At 39.5% G+C, this 25,999-nt stretch overlaps 2 protein-coding genes and 1 long non-coding RNA gene across 6 annotated transcripts in view; all 3 read right to left on the minus strand.

The window, feature by feature from the left end:
• LOC119490573 overlaps positions 1-25,999 on the minus strand; it is an 839,978-nt gene that overhangs the window by 779,995 nt on the left and 33,984 nt on the right. The window lies entirely within an intron of this gene.
• On the minus strand, positions 302-11,273 carry galnt6 (UDP-N-acetyl-alpha-D-galactosamine:polypeptide N-acetylgalactosaminyltransferase 6 (GalNAc-T6)). Of its 2 annotated transcripts, none has more exons than XM_037774035.1 (11): positions 11,033-11,273; positions 9,293-9,799; positions 8,561-8,733; positions 6,264-6,413; positions 4,601-4,835; positions 4,396-4,513; positions 2,714-2,914; positions 2,431-2,562; positions 2,224-2,325; positions 1,972-2,130; positions 302-893 (listed from the first exon to the last, which is right to left on the minus strand). In XM_037774035.1, the coding sequence occupies exons 2-11, from the start codon at positions 9,772-9,774 to the stop codon at positions 780-782; spliced, it is 1,866 nt and encodes a 621-aa protein (XP_037629963.1). In that variant the 5' UTR covers positions 9,775-9,799; positions 11,033-11,273; the 3' UTR covers positions 302-779. The 2 variants fall into 2 exon arrangements, with proteins under 2 accessions (XP_037629963.1, XP_037629964.1); XM_037774036.1 differs by lacking the exon at positions 11,033-11,273 and adding an exon at positions 10,154-10,300.
• The window catches only part of LOC119490537 (adenylate cyclase type 6-like), a 50,235-nt gene continuing 39,705 nt past the window's right edge, over positions 15,470-25,999 (minus strand). For all 3 annotated transcript variants that reach the window (XM_037774022.1, XM_037774024.1, XM_037774023.1), the window contains exons 12-25: positions 25,525-25,553; positions 25,154-25,301; positions 24,959-25,056; positions 24,742-24,829; positions 24,496-24,612; positions 22,436-22,594; positions 22,088-22,263; positions 21,848-21,874; positions 21,734-21,763; positions 20,932-21,061; positions 20,047-20,310; positions 19,697-19,901; positions 19,434-19,558; positions 15,470-17,356 (exon numbers count right to left, since the gene is read on the minus strand). In XM_037774022.1, the coding sequence (XP_037629950.1) occupies positions 17,228-17,356; positions 19,434-19,558; positions 19,697-19,901; positions 20,047-20,310; positions 20,932-21,061; positions 21,734-21,763; positions 21,848-21,874; positions 22,088-22,263; positions 22,436-22,594; positions 24,496-24,612; positions 24,742-24,829; positions 24,959-25,056; positions 25,154-25,301; positions 25,525-25,553 (1,725 nt within the window). In that variant the 3' untranslated portion in view covers positions 15,470-17,227. The remainder of the gene's footprint in view (positions 17,357-19,433; positions 19,559-19,696; positions 19,902-20,046; positions 20,311-20,931; positions 21,062-21,733; positions 21,764-21,847; positions 21,875-22,087; positions 22,264-22,435; positions 22,595-24,495; positions 24,613-24,741; positions 24,830-24,958; positions 25,057-25,153; positions 25,302-25,524; positions 25,554-25,999) is intronic.

Genomic DNA, 25,999 nt, shown 5'->3' on the forward strand with positions numbered 1-25,999 from the left:
TGAATATTTTCTGGTTTCTTTACTCCTCTACGACAGTAAACTAAATATCTTTGAGTTGTGGACAAAACAAGACATTTGAGGACGTCATCTTGGGCTTTGGGAAACACTTATCAACATTTTTCACCATTTTCTGACATGTTATAGACCAAACAACTAATTGATTAATCAAGAAAATAATCAACAGATTATTTGACAATGATGTTGCAGCCCTAACTGAAATATATTTCACTGTTTAACCCCTACTGTTTTTCTAGATACTTACGGTGATAAAAAAAACAAAAACATTTTCTATAACAAATGATCATTTATCTGACACGACAAAGAAGAATTTTTATTTAAAAAAACAGACATCTCTTGCTCTCAAGTAAGACTTGTGCATATCGTCACCTTGCAACATTCATTGTCAGACAAAAGAAAAAGTCCCTAAATGATGATTTTCCCAGCTGGAATACGATCATTGTAGTTCACAGCCCCACAGTCAAGCTGCCACTCCTGAGTGTGAAGTCCACACTCTAGTGTCGGATAATCCCCAGCCACCTTCAAATGTCTTTCTAGAGTTTCCATCATAAATAAATTTAAAACAAGTTAAGGCCAACCCGAGCGTCTTTAACAGACGCGACTGTCTTTTCTGTGTCCTTCATCTTTAACTGTCCGCTCAGCGTGGCCAAATGCCCCAAAGCTCCACAGCATGAAGTCCTTCTGGATCAATGTTGAGTTGGCCCCTTGGAGCCGAGTCTGAGGAAGGTGCCAGAGGTCACCTGATGGGCGGATAGGGAGGTTCAGCTAAAGGTCCAGTGCTGATAGAGGTCGGCAGCGTTACAGTTTTCCATCTGAACCTTGTCTACGTTCAGCCGTAAACATTTTCCACTGCTGGGATTCTTCAGAAGATTTTCCTGGAAGAGTAGCGTCAGAGAAAAGTTGAATCAATACAGAAGCCTAAATAATTATCAATATATCAATATATAACATTTGAACTATTCCTTTAACCATTCTATGCTGAAAAAACAATTTTGGAATAATACGCTTATTCGCTTTCTTGCAGAGTTGTATAAGAAGATCAATACCACTCTCATGTCTGTCTGGTTAATATGCAGCTACCGCCAGCAGCTGGTTGGCTTACCTTAGCATAAAGACTGAGAGCAGGAGGAAATAGCTAGCTCGCATACCAGCACCTCAAAAGCTTACTAATTAACATGTTGTATCTCATTTGTAAAATCATGTCAAAACAAATATTTGTGGTTTTATTGGAGGTTATGTGCCAGAATGCTTCTTGGATCGGTGCACCAACTTCCTTGAGTCTCCTCTAGTTGCCCGGCAACCTCACGGTGACAACAAGAGTCAGGAAGCTCATTGTTTTCCCTCGTTTACAGTGTTTATGACATTACATTAGATTCGGAGCGAAAAAAAACATTGGAAAACGGAAAAGAAGACAAAGGAACATAATTATTGTAAGAGTGAGGGAACTACTCATCCTATAAACCATTGCTAATGGCAACTGACTCTGGAAACTCACGAAAGACATTTGAACTACCGCTGTCGACCTAAAATGAAGACAGATTACGAGCACGTCTCCTCACTAGCCGTTCGTGGGTGCAGTGATGATTTCCATGGTAACAGCAAGCTCCACCAATCAGAGACGTCGCTGTTATACTTAGGATTGTGGGTAATGTTGTACCTCTACATGAAATCGCGAATAAAACATGTTTTTCTTAAAACAAGGTTGATATCATACGGACTTGTGGTTTCTACAGGAGCCTCGTTTCACTATCTCGTAGCATGTGGTTAGTCTACATTTGATGGTGACGACATAATGCCTAATAGTCAAATCCGCTGTTCTGTTGAGCTCTATTTAGCAGACAGATATGATAGTAATATCAATCTTCTCGTCAAACTCTCGGCAAGAAAGCGAATGAGCGTATTTCCAAAAAATGTCAAACTCTTCCTTTAAGTCCGATCCCAAGTGCTCCTCACCTCTGTTAAGACCCACTCCTGTTGCGGCGCCACACTGGTGCCCTTCCCCTTCTTCTCACACAGCTCGATCTTCACCGGCTCTGTCCCAGGCGCGGCGTGAAGACACAGCTGCTTTCCAATGTTATGGCGCAGCTCCTTATGAGACGAGTATTCAAAGTACTAGAAAAAGACAAACCATCCAATCAGAGACCCGGAGAACGTCAAAATCATCTTCAAAATCTTAATTTCACACGTGAGTCAGCGTCGTCGTACCTGGTTGCCTCCCATGTTGTGACACTGGTACATGATCACAGGTTTACCTCCCTGGTTACTCTCTCCAACATCCAGACAGCTTTTAGATCCCGAGTTTCTAATCTGGTGTAGACACAAATATCAGTAAGGAACAACCGCGGTTATGTAACATGTGCGGTGTGTTACATCGTTGGTATGCGCATACAGACAAAAGGAAACGTGACTCACTGCTCCGTGTTTCTCTGGGTTTAAGTCAGGAATGAAGACCTCTGGGTAGATTGTGTTTAAGAACCAGGTGAAGTTCTTGCAATGAAGCTTCTCTCTCAGATTCAGGCGATCGGAGATGTCCCCAAACTTGTGCTATAAACAGTGAAACAATTACATCATCATATCAACTTGATGCAGCACGGGGGTACACATTCCAGTCAAAAATGTGGTGGAGGGCTGATAGACGCCATTGTATCCGTGAGCATTTAAGATGTGAACACTGTTATCAGCAGGTCACACTGACCTCACTGGCCATAACTCCAGCAGCCTTGTTGCGGCGGTAGTAAATCTTCTTGTAGTCGTCCATCCAGACCTCCGCCAGGCGCACCTGGTTGCGAGTGATGACCTCTGTCCCCTTGGGGAATGTGTGGGGACTCTTGGTGCGGAAGACATGTCCCACCACCGAACAAGGGATGATCTCCAGCTGACCCCCACACTGCCAAACCTGTGAGACACAGTAGACACACAGGTAGAAACTCAGACTCTAACTTGATGATAACAGGGAGACTTATTAAAGAGTTTATCTTGCCATGCGGGAAGCAATATGAGAACAAACGATTTGTTCTTATTTTGTTAGTACCCATTGATTTCTGGGATGCACCAGTGTGTTCTTATTTTTTATCTTCTCTCAGGTAAGAGAACATTTTACAAGAGGTCAAGAGCACTCTTACCAAGATAAGAAAAAAAGATCATTTTAAATTTGAGGAACATGAAAAACACATGAATGTCATATAATTTAGATTATTATGTTTTAGAGTAACTATAGTGATTGGATTATTAATTTGTGGGCTAAAGAAATCAAATTGGTCCATTGATCCCAATAAGGACTACAAAAACCCTTAAATGGACGTGGGTTCAGTTTCTGAATGACTTACATATCGCTCTTAGATGCTTTGGCCATCCAGTTCTACGCAGAAAACACGTTTTTAGAGATCGCACAGATCCATTTGATGAGACTGATGAACGACTGCTGAACCATTTCAGATTGCCACTGCTTTTGATTTTCCTGTACTGACGCTCTGGAAAATCAAATGTCTACTTGCATGCTGCAAATATGAGTACTGATTTTTATATTTTTAAAAAGGGCTGTCAATCGATTAAAATATTTAATCGCGATTAAATGCACAATTTTTATCTGTTCAAAATGTACCTTAAAAAGGGAGATTTGTCAAGTATTTAATACTCTTATCAACATGGGAGTTGAAAATGGCCATGCAAGTTTTTCCACGCCAAAATGTAGTGTAAGTTTGGAGAGTTATTTACCTCCCTCGCGACAAGCTCGTATGACATGGTTGGTACCAATGGATACCTTAGGTTTTGATATGAGTAGTATCTTCACTCTAGCTTTAAAACTGAGCCCGCTACTACCTAAAAATTGCAAGTTGTGTTAATTCGTTAAAGAATTTAGTGGCATTGAAACACATTATTAATTGCATTATTATTGCATTAACTTTGACAAGCCTAATTTTTTAATTTAGCTTATTATTATTCCTGAAACTCTTTTTTGCACTTTGCTTCACACGTATACTGCAATTCTTTTAACATGTTGTATTTTCAGTGGGTTTTATTCTTCATCTTATTTGACATTACTTATGGCATTCTTTGTTTTACAACAATTTTTTGGTGGCATCTTTCCAATTCTTGGGCAAGTGCCAGAGTATTTGCACACGGTACAACACCTGCCCTTAATAATGTTTAGGGGGGGCGTTACCTATGCAAATAAACAATCAGCCACACGCCAGGATTCATCATTCAGCACATCTGGGTAAGAGCAGATCTGGATGGCTAAGAACGTTTGGTGCATCTGGAGTTAACTTCTCTTATGTTTTTCTCTTAACAGAAAATAGAGAAAATATAAGATAAATTTGAGATATTGTTGCTGTATGAGGCCCAGTGTGTGGAACTATGTGGAGTTTGGAGACTAACCCTGAACGACATCTCCACATTTTCGCCGCCCCAGATCTCCATCTTGTCGTCGTACGTTCCAATGTGTTCAAAGTACTTCTGGGAGATTGAGAAGAGACCTCCGGCAAACGTAGGTGTTCTGAAATGTTCAGAGTTCGACACAAAAGCTTTAAAACACTTAAATGATTCAGGATGTTCTGAGTGAAACCAACACGATCCTACTTACTTTATAGGGTAGGTTTCATCCTTGCGCAGCTTCTTCGCATCCTCGGGGATCGCCTCCCAGCCGAAGCCCAGACTCCAGTCAAAGTTACCTCGGTTGAAAGCGCGGTTGGAGGCTACGGGCTTGTGGAACTGAAAGGAGTTGAGGTCAATGGTGGAGATCTCTGGACTCACCACAGCAGTGGGTTCCTCAACAATGCGGGCCAACAGGGGCTCTAGCCAACCATGGAAACACTCACCTAGACAGGAAGGAAGGACAGAGGTCACTTTATATCTACTTCTTAACCTCCGTATCTTAATAAATGATTCACTACTTAACACCAATCAGTTTGAATTGAAGAGAGTTATGATGTAATGTGTGAACAGTTCATCATTTTTTGATGGCTGAAGACTGAGGGAGATGTCTCCAGGCTGAAAACTATTTAAAATAGATGTGATGCTGCATAATTAACCATGTAACAATCACAATAATGATTTTTTTTCTTCCTAAAATAAATTAATCAGGTGACAAGTTTATGCTTTGTGCCTCAAATCAGACACTTTCTAATCACAGGTACATTTTCGGACCAAACACAGATGTTTGTTTAAAGCATTCTGTAATTAAGCGCTCTGCTTCCAATACATTGTGATTGTAAAAGATATCTTGATTTAATCATTTATATGTCTGCTGAAAGTTTTACTGATAAGTTTATTAAATACCACGAGATGCGGGCAGGTAAATTCCGTTGTCAGGTCTTTTTTCCTGCTATCACCCTCTGATCTAGAAAGACTGGGCTACTGTAACTCCCTCTACCTGTCGGCATCTCTCAGGCTACCATTTCCCATTTACATCTAATTTAAAATGCTGCTGTCTGGTTATTAACAACGTCCAAGAAACAAGATCACATCACCCCTATCCTTGCATCCTTACACTGGACTCCTTGTTTATTTCAGGATAAACTTCAATCAAAAGCCTTTTTAATTGTCTACAAATCTCTCCATGGTCTCACCCTACATATATTTCAGAGCTTCTCACCCCTTACAGCATCACCAAACCCGTCAGATCCACCCACCGTGGCCTGTTGGCTGTGCCCCGTTTGTGGAAGTAAACAGGCCGGAGTCCCTTGATGCTTTCAAAATGCACCTTAAGACCCACTTTTATTCTCGCTTTTAATTAATAACATGTTTTTTCTGTCTTTATCTGATTACCTGGGTTTAAATTGTGTTTAAGCTTGTTTCTATTGTAATATTATTTTATTATCCACGTGTCTCTATACTTGTATGTGTATGCATATATTTCTCTTTGTGAAGCACTTTGGTTGTGTTTGCTTTTTAAAGTGCTATATGAATGAAATAAACTTAAAATTTGATAAAGTGAAGTTTTAAATTGGCCCAAAACATGGATAAATAATGGATGGAAGGACCTTAATAATAGGAAAAAAAATCATGATCATCATTTTATCCAAAATCGTGTCATAATACGGCACAAACAAAACTATTTAGATAATTAAAGGAAATATGAGACCCTTTCTTGCAGTAGTGTAAGAATGTACATTTTTAGCAAAGATGGAAAACAACACATTAACCCTACCCCTGGTAGAGCTATTGCCCCAATGAGTTACACACAGCTGCTTAAAAATGGCCATTGTGGCTTGTGTATTGTTGTTGTTGTGTGTGCGTTGTCTCACAGTGTGCATCGAGGAAGGTTAGTATTTCGCCCTGAGCGATACTGGCGCCCAGCAGCCTGGCAGTGATAAGGCCCTTCCTCTCCGCCTGCCTCACTACGCGGACGATCTTCAGCTGAAGCACAAATTCCTCCAGTTGGCTCTTCAGGTGCTCTGCGGCAATAAAAACAAGCATTTTCCTGTCAGTCTTGTTGTCATTTAAAATAATGAAAATGTTATCTTAGTTGAGCTCCAGAGGTTGAAGCTCATACCTGGTTGGGTGTGGTGACAGATCACACAGCACAATTTGAACCGCACCCAATAGAGATGCTGAGTTTGGTCAGAGCAGGTGCAACAGACTTCAAACTTACGGCAAGAAGATGTCAGTGAAACATTTATTTTCTGCAACACTAATTGCAATATTAATAATAATTTAAATAAAAAATAAAATAAAATAAAATAAAATAAAATAAAGCAGCTAGCTGTCCCAGGAAAGAGAAAGTGAAACATCGTATTTATACCAGTGAGACCACTGCCAGAAGAAATAGCATGAAGTGGAAACGTTGCTGGTAAATCTCAAATAAATATAATAATACAAATTATAATTTAAATAACAAATAAATAAAAACAAAATAAAATAAAATTAGATAAAATAAAATAAAATAAAATTAGATAAAATAAAATAAAATAAAATAAAAATAATTAAGCAGCTAGCTGCCCCAGGAAAGAAAAAGTGAAACAATCGTCGTATTTATACCAGCGGGACCACCGTTGGAAGAAATAGCAATGAAGTGGAAACGTTGCTAGTAAATCTGGGTCGCACTTCCCTTCGAAGAGCGTTTATGACCACAATGCACGTAACACTTTTCTCATGAGTTTCAGTCTAAATTAATCCGGCAAACGCATCTCTGCACGTTGTGACAAAGCTGCAGCTCTGGTATCAAAAGGGGAAGTTATCTTATAGAAGGAAATACAGCTGTGGGTAACAGCACAGGAACTGATGAAAGAGATAACTGACAAAGAGGATATTTCAAGCTCAGTCACTGGGGCATTGAACATTCAAATATACTCAATTCTGAAGTATCCGACAATAGATGAAGCAGTGTGCATCACTTATTATTATCACTCATACCTGCTTTACTCTGCAGAGCTGGTCAGGCTAGTGTCAGATAAAGATAAACTAATATGCAGAACAATCAATAAACCAATGGGGTAGTGATAGTTGGCTTTTACAAAAGGTTGAAAAGTGCCTCTTTTATCCACCTGAAAGTCATGAATTTTAACAATTTCCTGTATTATACCAAAACATTTACAGACAACTCAGTAATGTTGCTGCTGTACAATAATCCATGAGTTCATGGTTGGATTTTAATCCACTATTTTATGCAAAACATATGACAGCAGCTGCACTCCTACGTCAAAGATAGGCTTCTTTTATCACACGATCACTTGAACCACTGGTGGATGTGCCCTTGTTGTTGTGTAGTCGGTGCACCACTGTCATTCTTATTATTTCATTGGAGGCCAGCCTTGTGAGCATTCCCATAGTCAAATAGGCACAGGGTAATTTTCATTTATGACTCCCCGTCCGCCTTTTACTGTGTGTGCAAGCTGCTAAACATCCCAAGCTAACATTGTTCTTATCAAGTTACTGGAATGATGCCCTAAAAACTCTGAAGGTCAAAAATAATTAATAAATCACTTATAACTTGAGACGTCATCGTTTTCTGATTGTGCTCTGCAGCAGCTCCCTGCCTACAACCGCCTTAAGAAATGACTCACCAGAGCTTCCTGGTGATTTTTTCCTGGTCGTGTTGCTTAAAAATGTCTCAACTTTTCTGTGAATCACACCCAGTGATAATTTTCCTCTCCTGTAGCGTAACAATGGCAGTTTTCTACCTACTCTGCTGGTTTGTGAAATATGTAATTTACACTTAACTGAAACATCAACAGGTTAGCAGCTACTAAGCTTACACATTTTTTCCTCACTTACTGCCTGATTAAGAGCAGAAATAAGAATGAATAAAGTAATAAAACTGAACTCCCCTTACTGTCACCAACCTCTCAAACAAGGTCTTTTAGATTCTCCTGCCAGTGAGTCCTTAAAGGGATAGTTCAGGTGTTTTGAAGTGGGGTTGTTTGAGGTACTTATCCATAGTAGGTGTATTACCTACAGTAGATGACAGTCGGCACGCCACTGTCATCTACTAAAAGGTAATACACTGACTGTGGATAAGTACCTCACACAACCCCACTTTTTAACACCCGAACTATCCCTTTAAGTATGTTTTTACATCAGTGTGTGTTTGTGTTTTTCGCACCTGCAACACTGGCGTCATCTACCAAGATGATCTCTTTGAGCAGGATAGCAGGAGACGTGTGCAGGACGCTGTAGACCGTCCTGAGGAGGGTGGACCAAGCCTCGTTGTGGAAGACAATAATAACACTGGTGGTGGGCAGGGGAGGGCATCGACGAAACCTCCTCTCAACACACCTGAGCCACGTCAAAGAATACAAAGAGAGACAAAGAAAGTGTGCGAGGGTGAGAGGCGTATCTGATGAAGTGAAAGTCACGGAAGGTCCTGGAGAGCCACGTATAACAGACCATTGTTTGTAGATATTCAAGGTACGCACACCAACACCTTAAATGGCACCGTGAGCAAACAGTCGCGAACAATCGGCTCGTTTAAAAAGCCACCACAAGAAGAAATAGCTCGAGGTCTATCGAGCCTGTGACATGTTCAGATGTACGCTTTTACAGGGAGTGAAGGTATTCACAATAACACAGATAATGCCTCTAATACATAAGATACTGGCATTCGCATTGTTGATGTGTAATGCAGCTATGCATTTTTTTGTATTTACATTCAGATTAGCATTTTAACTCCAGGATAATGGAGAGCGCAATATCAAAAAGCGTATAAATAATTTACTGCTCTGAGCGTGACCCCGGCTGAGACCCAGGGTATTATCTGGCCTGCTGTGTACATGTCACCACACCTGTTGGTAAAACAGTGATTAGTCCAAATGATCTCAGATTATTTTGTTCTTACTCTGGAGGCCTCGTGTCGTCTCCGAGACTACGGCTGAGCGAGATGCGGTCGCTGGCAAACTGGTTGAAACAGTGGCGTGTCATGCCCTCGTCCTTCTCCTTCGTCTCCTCTGGGGTCATTTTGTCTTTCTGAAACGCCTTCCCATCAACCCCGTAGCTACTGGGGTCCTGAGGCGGTCTCTCCAGGTGAGGTTTGAGCTCAGCCTGAGTGTAGAGTCCAGAGGGGCATTTGGCGTCCTCGGTGGGTTGCACCTGCACCGACGGCGGCTGCGGAGCTCGGATCTGGAAGCCGATGTTGTTGACGGCCTCTCGTACCATGACCAGGACCTTGTCCTTCTTGTCCACCAGCTCCTGAAACCAGGGGTCACCGGCAGGCGAAGCAGAGCCAACATCCCTCTGGAGGACCACGAGGACAACCATGAAGAGAGTCCCCCCAAGGAGCACCAGCTTCAGGGGGGACATACGCCGGCGTAGGAGACGCATGTTTCACAAAGTGTTGCTCTCAAGGCTGTTAAACACAGATAAAAAACAAAAAAGTAACTCCACCGGACGCTGGCTACAAAATATTTGTGCAATATACCCCAAGCTCTGATTCCAAACCAGTTCCTCTGTAACCTTCACCTAGTTTTTTTACTCACTAAAGATTTAGTGAGTCATTTATGAAGCAAAAAGAAAACAAGCACGAAGGAACATTTCTTAAACCAGTTTGTGCGTCTCATAGCGTCTCAAGTGTCATAGCAGCAGGAACTCCAGCTCCTCCGTGTCTCTTTAGGAAACAGTCCCACAGGGCGGGTTGGAGAGAACAGGGAGGAGGAGAGTGCGAACAAACACACCACACCTCGCAGTAAACACCTGAATTCACCTGCACCATGCCACAGTCCTCCAGGACCCACGTGGCAGCAGGTAGACCACGACACCACTGGCTCAACCTGTTAATAAGTGACAACGCCTTTCCCTATAAGAACACCTGCTCCCAAAGACACCTCGGCCACCACTGATCAGCTGTCATCTGCTCCAAGAAGTAGACTGTGACAGGAGAACATCAGCCAGCCTTGTTGGCACAATATTAACAGGCTGCTTCCTTCCTGCTGTGTGAAACAGGATATCACTGCAATGTGGGAGGACATCTGCGTGTACGTAGGTGATCACTGTTCAGTTAGAGACTCACTCTTACTTTGGTCATAATTAATTTACTCGGTTCTCAAGCCATGCCTCCTTCATAATTCATTCAAGAGGACACTTGGTAGTTCCAGAAAAGGGGGAATAACCATATAGTCCAGTCTGGCTCTAATGGGGAACCAGTTGTTCCAGTTTGGTCACAACAAAAGAGGAGGAGGAGGAGGAAGGAAAGATAACCAGATAATCCTTTATATTTAGAATTAAATGGGATTGTAAATCTGTATTGAGTGCCAAAATGTCATTATGACCCCCTATGGCAATTTTTTAGTATTTGTAGGAAAACATTATTTTACAAATTACACACACACTTCTCCACAGCTTAAAGTAACTTGAAGCACAAGTAGACAATAAAAAGTTATTGAGCTAAACAAAGCGTGATGCAAAACGAAAGAGGAAGAGGAACTTTCCTCTCATTCAAAGTGAAGCCATAGAAGACATGCTGTTTTATCTCTTTTAGAGACTCTATAAATCACATATTTGACAGATGAATGAAACCTGACAGTCAATGCTATAAATAACACCAAGATGCGACTGAAAAGGTGAATATTTGAAGGTTTCTTACCTGAAATTGACAAGCAGTTGTCTCTCACACCGGTTCCGGTTCTTGTGGAGTTTCCAGTTGTCTCGTTCAGCTCTTTCCAGTTCCTTTAACTGGTCAGACTGGAGTTTAATGAGTTTTGAACCAGGACGCAGCCAGTTGTGTTGCTGCCTCCTGCCAGTTTTTCCTTTGAAGCGAACAGGTGCCATTTGTTGAAATGATTATCTGGAGCGAGCGAGTCCCCTGCTGGCCGCGTGCGTCCTCCTCACCTGCAGCACGTTTAAAGAGCTTTCATCGAGCACGAGCCCCCTGGGATTGAAATATCATGGACCAAATGAAGAAGAAATGAATTAAGTAAAAGAAGACAAAAAAGACGAGAAAACTGCAAAATAAATAAATAAACATAAAAAACTAAAAATAAAATCCAAAACAAATTAAAAAGACGAAAAAACTGCAAAATAAATAAATAAACATAAAAAACTAAAAAATCCCCAAATAAATTAAAAAGACAAAAAAATGTACAAAATAAATAAATATAAAAATCAAAAAAAAAATCAAAAAAAAAATTAATAGACAAAAAAAACCCTCAAAAATAAATAAATAAACATAAAAAGCTAAAAAAAAAAACTATAAAAATCAAAAAGACAAAAACCCTACAAAATAAGTAAATAAACATAATAAACAAAATAAATAAATAAATAAATAAAAAGACAAAAATTTACAAAATAAATAAATATATATATATGTAAAAAAATCCAAAACAAATTAAAAAGACAAAAAAACTCGAAAATAAATAAATAAACGTAAAAATCTAAAAAAAAATCCAAAACAAATTAATAGACAAAAAAAACTCAAAAATAAATAAATAAACATAAAAAAACAAAAAAAAACAAGGCAAATTAAAAAGAAGAAAACCCCTGCAAAATAAATAAACATAGAAAAACAAAAAAATCCAAAACAAATTAAAAAGACAGAAAAACCTACAAAATAAATAAACATAAAAAAACTAAAAAGAAAAATACAAAACCAATTAAAAAGACAAAAAAAACTACACAAATAGATAAATAAACATAAAAACTAAACAATCCAAAACAAATTAAAACGACAAAAAAAAAACTACAAAATAAATAAATAAACATAAAAACTAAACAATCCAAAACAAATTAATAAGACAAAAAAACTACAAAATAAATAAACATAAAAAATTAAAAAACAAAATCCAAAACAAATTAAAAAGACAAAGAAAACCTGCAAAATAGATAACATAAAAAATTAAAAAATCCCAAACAAATTAAAATGACAAAAAACAACAGCTAACAACAACATAAATAAACATAAAAAAACAAAAAATATCCAAAATGAAACAGACAAACAAACAAAAAATATATTTTGGTAAAAATATTATTATATAACCTATTAAAATAATGTAGGGGAGAACGAGGTTGGTTGTCACATTCATCAGATTTCGCTACTTAGAGGGTGCTGTTAAAAAAATGTTGGTACTGTCAAACAACACCCTCAATCTGAATAAGGTGTTTCAGTGTATTTAATGACAGTCTATTTTTATTAAATCAACTTTCTTTAATGAATATTACTCGTCAGCTAAACGTCAACAAATATGGATATTTCGTTACATAAAAACATGTGAAGTTTTTAAATGATTACATCTATCTTTTTCCATTAACTTTTTACTTTTGGGTCATTGAAAATGTTTGGATCACAGGAGTCAGAAACAATCTTATGCAGCCACCGCTGAAATATAATTCTACAAATCAACTTTATCTGGAGCGCTGCAGAAATATAGGGATTAAACAGAATGTGGCCTACTAAGTAGCAAAAAATATATATTTTTATTATTTACAGCCTTAAGTAAGTAGCAATAAAGGTGTTATTATGATTTTAGTTGTATGTGCAAATCTAATTTTGACAACCTCAGAGCAGACAAATCCTGGCTTTGGTGCCCCCCCGAGGTTGGGAACTACTGACCTACAGGTTCATTTCAGGAGTAACTGTGCATTCCAGTACCTGCACTACCAGACTATTTAGTATGCCAGAAAAATATCTAGTATGTCCCAATACATAGTATTTCAAATGCAGTATGCCAGAAATACCAGAATGTCCTACTACATCTGGTCTCATTTTGCAGAATGCAAGCCAGCATGCTTTTCTGGCTATTCTGACCCACAATCCTCTGCACAGCGGATATATGAGCAAGAGGGTCAAAGTTCGAGGCACAATGTTATGACGAAGTAGTATGTCCCAATGTATGCATACTGCATGCAACAGTACATACTTTGTGAGGGCAGCTGGAGTACGTACTAAAAGTAAAAAGAAAAAGTATTTGATTAGGAACGTGGCCTTGAGATTGAGGCGAGAAGACTTTTAATGTTTTTCATGTCAAACTGTAAATATCCAGCTTTTCTGTGTTTCTCTTCCAGGCTTTTACACAATGGCTTTATACTAAAACTATTACTATTAAACATATGAAAGGAGAACTATAGCAGATAGGTCTTTTCTTAGCTAGGCTACAACATGTGGTTGTTAGCTTTGTAATGATTTGTTTGGGGGTTGGTTGTGACATGTGACTCTTACATTAGGATGAGTATTATTATATAAGGATAAAAAAAGAAATGCAGATTTAGGAATGATTTTTCCTGTTTATGTTCTCTCGATGTAGGAGATGTGTTGGGTTGTTGCATTTCAATGAAATTAAACTTGTTAAATACATTTTTAAGATGGCCTCCATTTTTCCCCATTAAAATAACATATGAGGTTTTTTAGAGGGTATATTTACGTTAGTTTTTATTATTGTTTTGTGATATATCTGTAATCTTTTTAGTGTTTTTTTTCTCTAAGTTTTGTTGCGTGTCCTTTTATCCTTTTTAAAAATGTCTTTCCTTCCTGTCTACCTTGGTTATATGTCACGATGGTCGCTCACATCTTTAAAAATAAAGTTATAAAAAAAATAAAAATAAAATAACATAGGGACAACCAACCCCACAATGGGGATGGTTGTCATTTAGTGCACAAGACGTATTTGACCGTCCACATCTTTTGAACGGAACAAGCTTAAAGAGCGTAAAGTCACTCCATTCCTACCCAACACTTCCAGGCTTATAATGGATTTAAATGAAAGTAAAAGGTGTGTCGACCAACCCCGTTCTCCCCTACAGATACTTGTATACTAGTGTGTATTACAGCCACATTACAAGTCCCTGTATCGTGAGCCTATTATAGTAACATTAGTGCTTTTTCATCGGGGATTAGGAGGAATTTATGTCGCTTAATTAATGTTCAGCATAGAGTGCTGTGAGTGAACATTGCCATTACCTCAACAGAAATTCATTATTCATGTGCAAGCAATTAAATACTCTCTCCTGTATCACCCTCTTGAAACTCTAGACTGATATATTCAGAAAAGGAGAAGGAGGTGTCTCTCGGGTTACTGTCACAGGGAGAAATCTTGATTGCAGGCTGCTGATTGACATGAGAGCTAAATTAAAAACCCAAACAAATAAGCAGATTAAAGCTGTGATGTGAAATAAACTTGTGTGAAAGTTTTGCTTTCCATTGTTGGGGGAGAAGTGTTTGATGTCTGTAATATAGGTCGACTGGAAGAGCTGATATCCAGGTAATTGGCCGATATCTTCTTTACTTCTGTAGCAGCCTAGTCGGCTACTTTTGCACACACTGTTTTTAATAAATCATTTTTTTGTCACTTCAAATTTAATGATTTGTAAGAGAATATCCTGAAGTGTGATTTGGTGGATTACATCATTGGAAAATTTTCTATTTATTTGCGAAGGGCGATATGCAGTTCTGTGGCTTACAGTCTGACTGACCAGGGTTACTTCTGTTGCGCGTCCCGTTATACCGTATTATTAAATGCCTTTCTTACAAACCATTAATGTTCGTGCATATTCCTGGGATAAGAAGGATCCTTCATTTCATGAATGGATAGTTACGTGGCTGGATTATCTGGAAGAGAGAACGCCAAATTGGTAAGTATTGAATCATTTCTTTTCCACCCTGTCTGTCTGTCTTGTATCTGGGACAAAGAGCTGATAGTGTTGCGTTATATGTAGTCGTGAGATAACTTTTTTCTCCCCCTCGACCGTAACTTTGTGTATGGAGCCTCCATGCAAAACGGTGATGTACGTCCCTGCGTGACTGGTGGAGGCTGTGCAGCCATCGGCCACTATCAGAGCCGATAACGTCGATAACGGTAGTTTGTAAAACGCCCTATCAACACGGATTAATCAGCCAAACCAAATAATCGGTCTACCTCTAGTCTGTAATATTCACTGACCTTTTCTAAAACAGCAATAATCATAAACATGACATTATTTATTCCCATCAACACATCTTAATAAGAACAAATTGAAGATAGGTGGTGCCCTAGTTCTCTTTTGTAAAATGATTTTTTACTGTCATTTTAAATAATAAACCAAATAAACACAATCAATGCAAAAACAGCCATTTATTGTTTTCTTATCCAAGGAGGAAATTAACCAAATCAATCATTGCACTATTTCTTAAACTTGGCCACTTTTTAAAGGAAAATGCAACAGTGTTTAGTTGACCTTTTCATTTTAAGGACAGAGGGGGGATGAGCGAAAGTGAGGATCTTTTTTGTAGCCTACGAAGGCAGCCTTTGTTTTGGCTCAAACAGAAAAGTGAGCACATCAACTCTAAATGTAAAATACACCTTCACTTTTCAGCAAACGTGACGTAAAATCTATTTTCTCTAGTCCTTCCTCAGTCCCAAAGGCAATGTAAAGAGTGGTTTTCTTCAGTAGTAGTTTCACTGTGGACTAATTATTACATACATTCATATGATTATTGTTTCAAATGACTCATTTTTGGGGGGGGTAACAAGCCTCCATGTGCCAAATACAACCAGATGGGGTCAAATACTGTTGAAGTACGCAGACCTTGGAACTGCATAATCTCAAGGCAATACTTGTGAGCAGACAGAGAATTCCTGCATACAGTTAATCCTGAAACCAGTTCACGTTGTAACACAATCCAAATGTTTTTGTAGGCTTTTGCTTATTTGGGTTGGAATGAAATCAGTCAAAATCACAGTCCGGTAGAAGGCGCGGTAGACGTAATTTTGTCTTTCAAATTTTGACACGAGAAATCAGGAATGGACACGCAACTCCGAGGAATAATATAAAACATGCCTTGCAGCAACCAGTTTGGCAAGAAAGCATCGTCATACAGTATCATAAAAACCTCACAGTGAAAAGTTACAGTATGCCCCTTTATAGATAAAGATCAGCATTCAGCTATGTGTGCTCTTCACACACACACGCACGCACACACACACACCCATACATACGGTACTCACACACACACTTATATAAAACGCTAATGCAACTGTTCTTCCTTCATGTCATACTTCTTGTTTTTGGCTTGAACCAAAAATACATTGCAGGGAGCGAGTAATCAGTCGTACATTTCTTTCAGTGAACCACAAACAGCCTTGTGTCCAGACTGTGGCTAGAAGAAACAAAGAAGGCCCTGATAAGAAACACAGAAGTCCAAGCCAAGGTTATTGAGTGAGTGTTTTCTCTCTGTGTGCATGTGTGTATGTGTGAGTGTTCTCCTTCATGAATAAGTCCACAACAACAAAAAAAAAGTGATCGTCCCTATCAACAACAGTGACGTAACCGTGGCCTTTGCTGTCAAAAGATGAATAAATTACTGTTCTTTTGAACAGAATCATTAGTGTGTGTTTCATATCAAACATTTGTTCTTTGGTCGTTTTCATCCTTCATGTTGTCCTTGCATATTTTCTTTTAAGTAACAGTTTTTTTTTGTATACACATACTGTATATATATATTCTTTTTTGTACAAGGTCATCACAAAAATCCATCCTCACGAAAATAAATAACCAGATGAAATACTTGTACTATTGCTCATAAACACAAGCATAGCCACTTCCGTCCTAAGGCAACTGGGCTTCGTGATCTCTCGAGCAGCTTGGGGGGAAAAAAGCCTTCAGACATGAGCAACGTCCTCTACGTGTGTGCATCAGAGTACGTGACAACATACGGACAGGCCCAGCTCGTCTCTGCTGGCCGTCCTCTGTCCCCCAGTGTGTTCGCACCGCGCTCCGGTGCTCATCGCCGAGCTGACCACTCAGTCTCTCTGCAGTCTCCGCCTCGTCAGTGCAGTGGGAGTCACGCTGCGGTCGGTCAGCCTGCCTGTTGTTAACTGCCCGGGGGACCGCTGGTGAGGAAGTAAGTGGTCATCTCGCCCTTCCCCTTCACCTTGACAACACCTCGACAGTCCAGCTGGTACCCGTTGTTGACCAGCACGTGGTATAAGTCTGTGGTCACCTAAGAAAGGACACGGACATTTGACACCCAGAACATGAGACACTCAAGCCTTCCCAAGAGAAACACTGTCAGTCCCAGTTTCACATTGAATTATCTCCCTAAAGGGACTGTGATGAAGGAATGATAGACAGATAATAAGTATTAGTAATTTCAGTGTTTTCAAGACATAATATATTCAACTGGGACTAATTTTAGGCCAAATAAATAAATTAATCTTTGATCATCTTTGATAAGTGAAAGCTTTTTCCCACCAGAATCTTATTCCTGGCATTGTTGAGAAAGTTCTGAAACCTTTATGTTGGAGACTAAAATTTACAGAAAATATAATTAAGGCTGCAACTAACGATTATTTTCATTATTAACTAATCTGTTGATTAGTTTTTCGATTAATCGATTAGTTGTTTGGTCGATAAAATGTCAGAAAATGGTGAAAAATGTTGATCAGTATTTCCCAAAGCCCAAGACGACGTCCTCAAATGTCTTGTTTTGTCCACAACCCAAAGATATTCAGTTTACTGTCATAGAGGAGTAAAGAGACCAGAAAATATTTGCTGCTTCTCTGTGTTTATAAAAAAATTTTTAACTGTTGGTTGAATAAAACAAGATGAGCATTTTGTTTTTATTTTTCTGACATTTCATTGACTAAATAATGAATCAATTAAATGAAAAAAAAATAAATCAACAGATTCATTGACGATGGGAATAATCATTAGTTGCAGCCCTACTATTTATATACTGACTGTGCATTCCAGTGTTGTGAATGTGTTGTGAAGAAGGCATTTGTATTTGCAGTAACTCATACTGTTCAACAGATGGCAGCATTGTTCTGACTGTAATCTTTGTAGCAGCCAGTTTATTGATTCGATTTAGGGCAAAAAAAACAACCTCACCAGAGCTCTTAGCTAGGCTGGTGTTCTTCACACATTAAAAATGAGTGTTAACATCAACTATATATCCATGAATGAGATAATAAATAACACCTAACTGACACAGCTCCTCTGAGGAACACGCAGTGGCTGTTTACAGTGGTTAGGATTTCCCTCTTTCAGACTTTAAGGATAGAATAATGCAGGGAATTCAAATTTAGCTTTCTGCCCTCCTCCAGAAGGACATTAGAGAACAGCATGTCTGGTGCTGACAGGGATTTTTGCTCAAGGGCACTTCTGTAGAGCAGATGTCTGAACTTTAATCCTTAAAGGGATAGTTTGAGTGTTTTGAAAAGGGGTTGTATGAGGTACTTATCCATAGTCAGTGAATTAGCTACAGTAGATAACGGTCAGTGTTAGTTTGTTTGTGCTATTGTATGACTTTGGTGAATCCAAACTAACCAAAGTCACACAATAACACAAACAACCTAACCGATCAAGTCAGCGGTAGACCAGCAACTCCCGTTTTCTGCGAGGTAAAATTAATGTTTTTTACAATGGAGTCTGGTTGCATAGATAACAGCTTCAGTTCCCCATCGGAAAAATGTATTTTATAGCTGTCTCACGACAAAAATATTCTAAATATAGCTTGCACTTTAACCGATATTGGCTTTCTTATAGGTGGCTAAAATACGTTTTGCTGCTGGCCCCGTCCACAGCAGTACATTACTTTGCTTCCATGCAGTAACTCCTCTCTGTTTCTCCAAACTGGGAGCGTGCCGACCGTCATCTACTGTAGGTAATACACTGACTTACGGATAAGTAACTCATACAACAACAATCCCTTTAAGCTGAAGGACTGTGCACTGATTGTATCTGTAGAACTGGTATCTGCTATGAGACTTTTTAGTGAGTATAGGCTTTGTCCCTTTCAGATGCCACAAAGAGTACTTTCAAATGAACGTGCCTTGCAGAGATAAACATCTCTCGGTTAGAGGAAAGATGTCTGCAGAGTGGACATTTTTCAGTATGAACAAACATAACTGACGCACACTATGATGTTGGAATGACTAATGACAACAGCACAGTGACTAATTTCGTAACTGGATTGGTATTCTGCACTGGCTGCATTCACTTAACAACAACTACAACTGCTTCTTGTTAACATAAAGTTACACACTGTTGAGGTTGTAATGAGAAGAGTTTAGTACCTGGATGCAGTCTGGTACTCCTGTGCTGTCCATCCGGCTGGCCACATTGACTGTGTTCCCCCAGATATCATACTGAGGTTTCCTGGCTCCAATCACCCCTGCTACCACTGGCCCCATGTTCAACCCTGAGAACAAATCGCCTGGTCGTGTTACATCATACTTACACCACATTACCTCAATTATAATGCTGTTTCTAAGGAAGCAGATAACTCTAGTTCTTCTTTGACCGGGAAAAGGATTTTTCTACTACCTCCCGTGCTTACCTATCTTCATCTGGAAGTTGTTGAAGGAGTGCTCGTTGATGTATTTCATCTGCTCCCTAAGCCTCATGGCGTAGTCGGCCAGAGCCAGGATGTGTGAGCGGCCCTCTCTGTCGTAGGTGGAGTCGTTGAGGCCAGAGGCTGCCATGTAGGTGGAGCCGATGGTCTTAATTTTCTCCAGCTGACGGAACTTGTCCTCACTGATGATCTAGAGACACAAGCTTGTTAAAGTGGCAGACCAACACAGACAACCAGGAAAAGGCGCAGCATGTAACAAATATATAACTGCCACATCTTACAGACCTTATCCAATACATTTGTTTTTTTAACATTTCATTTTCCTCTCTTCTCACCTCGTCAAAATCGGCGATGATCTCGTTGAGCAGCCTGAGACACTCCACTCCCTCGTTGTTGGCCTCCAGCTCCACGTAAAACTCGGAGAAGTTGCTGATGGAGGCAAACATGACGGCGACGCACTCACACGACTGGTAGTACAACTCGTCATTCCGACGCTCCCGCGCAAGGAAGTGGGCGGCTACGTCCTTGGGCAGGATGTTGTGGAGCAGGCGCCGGTTGTACGCCTGCAGCTCCTCCATCTCCTCCTTCTCTTCTGTGGCCTGAGGAGGGACGGGGAGAGATGAGGTTGCTTAGTCTCGTTGTCATGTGACTGGATTCCTTAAGTTCTCACAGGTGTTGCTATGGGCCTTTTAGCTGCTTCAGTTTAGGGGTCCTGGTGTTGTGCCTGCTGGCTCAATGCCACACTGTCATGGCTTACTGGGACACTTGAATAGAACGGAGCCATCCTTAATGTTAGTATTAACTAGGGCTGCATGATTTAAAAAAAAATTATCCAATTGCAATTATTTTGACTGACTTTGCGATATTAGAGGGAATGATAAATTTTACAACATTATTCTCATTTCATTGAAAAACATAATAAAATGATAATGGTGTGATTTTTTACCGGGATCTGTACCAAACAAAAAAGTTTTTTTAAGTCTGTATATTATCATGTGTATGCCAGGACGTCTCTGCAGCACCACAATATCCAATTTAAAATGGTATTTTGACACACATTTCACCTTTAACAAATATTGCACCTCCTGCGATTTGAAAATTAAAGTAGGCCATATTGCGATTTTGATACAATTGTGATTAATTATGCAGCCCTATTATTGACCCTGTGCTTTTCCTGCTATGACAAGTCAAAATGTCTGCTGTGAAACTGTTTCATTTACCTGCAGCTTCCAGAGGAAGTCAAGGCGTGCGGTGGACTCCACCTGCTGGCCGTGCAAGTAGAGAGCCAGAACAAACACCGTCAGGATTACAGGGGTCATGACCTTAAAGGATACCTTGGGCCCGTCCAGGCTGAGGAGGAAAAGAGGAGTCGACAAGAGTCATGAATGAGCGTCATGCATCGGGATAAAATGTATGCAACCTGACACACACTACAACAGGCCTATTCAATTACTTTTTTACAAGGGCCACATATGAAAAACAGTGAAGTGCCAATGGGCCGGACATTTACATTTCCTATCTGATCTGCAAAGCTAGGAATTTGAATGTACAATAAACCTTTTAAATCTTAGTAGATTATTGTTTTAATAAATACAATGTTGCATTTAATGTCTTTTTTTCAGTTTGACTCTCCTAAACTCTCTCTGCTTAAACAATTTTTTTTTAACAAAATAAGTATTTCTGTGGTTAACAAGACATAACTAATGAATGGGCTAATTAGCCTTCTGAAAAATTTAAACACCCAAAAAACTTAGAATGTTAGCAGGTTATTTAAATAAAAACACAATGATATTGCATTTAACAGTCCGTAACAGCGTCAAAAGCTCGAGTGGTAACGTTGATGAACGGGAATAAGCTCTCTTATTGGAAGAAATTATTAGTTTAAAAAAAACAAAAAAACTTTTTTCATATTTATAAACAATCAAAGGGCATGTTTGAGGTTGTTAAAGGGCTGGATTCTGCCCACGGGCCACAAATTGAATAGACCTGCACTAAAACATACATCAAGTGAAAGCTACTCACCACTGTTCTTCAGTTTCATTGAAACCAGGCCTAGAAAAGACAAGAGAAAGTCATGTCTACAAACCACGTGAGTCACTGAAATTAGGCAGCACAAAACAAAAGAACAGAACTTACTGGGAATAATTCACAGGTGGTGCTTTCCTGTGGAAAAAAATGAGAACATATTCAAAAAATAGGAACATGAGAAAGTAGGTCTTTTACAAATCTAAACCTTATCGTATTTAAGTAGGCCATGTCCAACATAAACCTCAGTGTTGTGTCACAGGAGCTGAACTATTCAGGCGGAAAATTGGGAAAGAGCGAGTGTACTGTATGTGTTTGTACATGTGTGTGTGTTCCTAGCAGGGGACTCACAGGGTGCTGGCAATGGCCAGCAGGTGTGCGTTGTCAAACAGGGCCACCTGAGGCCACTCCACCAGCAGGAGGAAAGTGACCTGGATGAGCAGCATCAGAGCCAGCTTCCCTATGCTGCTGATGTGGAGGAACACGGAGCAGGCCAGCAGGGTCAGCAGCACGCTGTAGCAGAAATACTGCAGCGGAGAGGAGACAGCGAGGGAAGAGGAGGAGGAGGAGGAGGAGGAGGAGGAAGGTTAGGTGAATATTCAAAAATACCTTTCATGCACAGAAAAACACACACAGGCACATAGGCACTTGTATGAACACTCAGATGATACACACACTTTAAAATGTTATGGTACTGACCTCGGGGAAATGGCAGGGCATGTCCTGGCTGGAACAAAGAGTCAAACCGTCCTCTGCTGTCTTGGTCAGGTTGTGCAGCAGGCAGAGAGTAAGATTCACCACAGATGTGTTCTGCTCGTTGGCCACACATTCCCGCAGATTCTCTCTGCTGCAGGTGAACTGGCGGGAAAAGGACGACACAGTCTGTCATTTAACCGTCAGCCAGTAAAGGTGAAATAGCAAGAGAGACACTCACGCAAATGTAACGCTGAAAACAGAAAGTCAATACTTTATTTTGTCCCCATCATACTGGGTTTATGAGGCAGATAGCTATGTGAGAGTTTAAAGAAAATCTGATAATGATTTATTATTTATTTATTATTAGTAATAATTGAATTATTTTTATTTCATTTATGTATTATTATTTTTATATATTTTTATTATATATATATATTTTTGTCCTTTCAATTACTCTATTGTTTTTAATCATGTCATTTTTTTGTTGATAATTTCAAATGCATATCTTTAAAACCAATACAATTTGATCACAAAAAAAAAAAAAAATCAGTTTATTTACACATAACATTTTTGAGGACGATCACTTTGTTATTGGTCCGACTATTGACCAAGATATGTACTGAGTGGGACATTTTATATTTGATAAATGGTGTGCTTTCTGGTGAACAAACTATGTCAATAACTGTGTTTTCAGATTGCATCAAATATCTTTAATCTTCTAATAATATTAGCCATGCCGATGTATCTACCAAACAGCCCATGTTCGGTCTATCATTAGTCAGTAAACACTGTAATCAGGTGTTTTTATCCTAGAATATTCATCATTTCTGTTAACTTAAGGTTCTGCATCATACAATAATAGTCAAAAAAGAGTCCAAAAAATGAGCAGACTGATTAATGCTCAGCAGTAATAGAGAAAGCAGCTGCTGAACTGAGCGAGCAAGCTGCTAAATATTATGAAATCTAAATTGGTTAGCTTAATGTTGGAGCCAACCAGTCACAGGCTGAAACAACCTTCAGGCAGCCAGTCCTAAACGTGGAACAAAAAGCTACAGAGCCACAATCAAATACCTAATATCTTCACAAGATTTACAATGCAAAACAGGTACAGTACATACAGTACATCATCTTAATGCTAAACCATAGCCACAGCATAGCTTCTGTGGGTGACAGTTTTTATGTACTATATTTTAAAAAGCACATTTGATGTTGATGATGCATGAGGTTACAGTCTTGATAAATTGATTTTAATCTTTCCAAACACTTCTTGGCCATGACATTTGTAATTTGGTTTATATATAGTGGTGCTAGTAGGGCTGCAACGAAGTCATATTTTCATTGTTTATTTTCTTGATGAATCGATTAGTTGTTTGGTCGATAAAATGTCAGAAAATGGGGGAAAATGTCGATCAGTGTTTCCCAAAGCCCAAAATGACGTCCTCAAATGTCTTGTTTTGTCCACTACTCAAAGATATTCAGTTTACTGTCATAGAGGAGTAAAGAAACCAGAAAATATTCACATTTAAGAAGCTGGAATCAGAGAATTTTGACTTTTTTTTCTTAAAAAAATTACTCAAACCGATTAATCAATTATCAAAATAGTTTTAATTAATTTAATCTTTGACAACTAATAAGTTAATTGTTGCAGCTCTAGATGATGGTATTAATTAATGTTTTAATCCAAGCATATACAAACACAATGCTAAATAGAGATATATAATGTCGGTAAACATGATTTAAAAAAAAAAAGTTGATGGTTAAAAATAGACATATTTCTGCTTCCCCATCTGCCACAGTGACGGATTATGATTAATTACAGCATAACCCCTAATTATAGCGCCCCCCTTAGGCAAACTGGTCTGATTTTAAAATGCCAGCATGATGCAGAATTTCTTCAAATCTCTTTTTTAAAATGTGATCATCTGAGATGAAGTGATTAATGGAAGGACAGACAAAATGCACCTGAGGCAGATGCGTAGCCTCGTCCCTGATTTCATTGTGGGGGACGACTTGAATCAGTTACATGATACAAAAATGAGAAAATGAAGAGCTTCGGTCCCTACCATGTTAGCAAAGGAGGAAATGAAGAGGAGGAGGATGGTTAAGACGCCCACCAGCGTGCTGTTTGCACGAGACTGGACTATTTTCTTGGTTGCAGTCTGCAGGAAAGCTGGGAAGAGCTTGAATAAGATCAGATAAGAGAGAGTTAATACCATTAGTGATGCTGGCTGAAGACATATGATAATGACTCTTATCTCAAGATATCTGCAAGAGAAATCATGTGAGTGGAGAAGGCCTTTGTTTCTCACTTTGATGCAGGAGTAGATGGCACAGACGAAGAGGATGTTGGCGAGGATGATGAAGATGCTGATGTAAAGGCCGAGCATAAGTGTTGTTCTGCAGAGGAGACGAAAACAGGCTCATTAAGACGTATAACTCTAATTAACTAAACTAAACTGATCAAGGCCACATTTCCTGTGTAACTGGGAAACTGGGAAAGGCAACTTATCGGAAGGAGATACTTACTTTGGGAAAATGATGATCTGAATGAAACAGATGCAACAGAAAACAAGGAGTGTGCAGGCCACATATCCCCCAAAACGATCATCAACCTTTTTGGAGTACTGAAAATGGAAAGTCAACGAGAAATAAGTTTCCTTGAAGCTCAATTAAAGAGCTTATTTGACAGAGAATTGTAGTGAATTTCAAACCAACTCCAACCTTTTTCTCGAGGTCGACGGTCTGAAAGGTGAGTAGGAATTTCTTGACGTGATCCTTCCTCAGCTGGTCGATGCTGCGTGCGTCGATGGCTCGTCCAAGAAACTCATCCACCTCATCCTCAGGGTTCAGGGCCTCCTGAGCGCAGCGGCTGTGAGGTAGATGGAACAATAGGTCACAGTGTGTTTGTATCTGTGTGTGTTGGTCTATGCTGTGACAGGCAGGATGACTCAGAGCTAATATGGTATTAGTGCTGGGTTGGATCTGACTGTATAAAACCAACAGCGGGCTCTAAAGTTACAGTGACTGTCTGCCAGTCAACCGCTAATAACGAAAGCCACCCTAATAACAAAAACTGGGGCCAAAACACTCACTTGTCTTTGCTGGACGCTTCATCGATGCCCTGAGAAAAAACAAAAACAGAGCGTTAAAACGAGACCAAAAAGCAGAGCAAGTGCAGGAAAAGAGAAAGCGAGAGATTACCGTGCAGCCACAGTACAACTGACAAATAGATGGAGACTCAGACATCTGCACTGCTAATCCCTGAGAGCCAGACTGATGTTTTAATTAATGCTCGGAGGCTTCAAATTACACCCTCTTTGCCCCCAGGGCTCAAACCCTCTGAGATGGAGAGGACAAAAGGAGGAGGAGAGGGGAAAAAATGTAGGAAAGACAAGGAAATGAGATTTGTGGCATAAAGAGAGGGAGGAAATGAGAGAGAGTGAGAAAGAGAAATATGTGCAGCTGCAGCCTCATCAGATTAGCTTCAGTAGTAAATGATGCACTGGGAATCCCTGGGAGGCCTGTTGTTACTCCTGTTTGTCTGACGGGAACAGATCAATACCTCTT

Source organism: Sebastes umbrosus, chromosome 6 (assembly GCF_015220745.1).
Source record: "Sebastes umbrosus isolate fSebUmb1 chromosome 6, fSebUmb1.pri, whole genome shotgun sequence".
In the NCBI taxonomy this organism is placed as follows: domain Eukaryota; kingdom Metazoa; phylum Chordata; class Actinopteri; order Perciformes; family Sebastidae; genus Sebastes; species Sebastes umbrosus.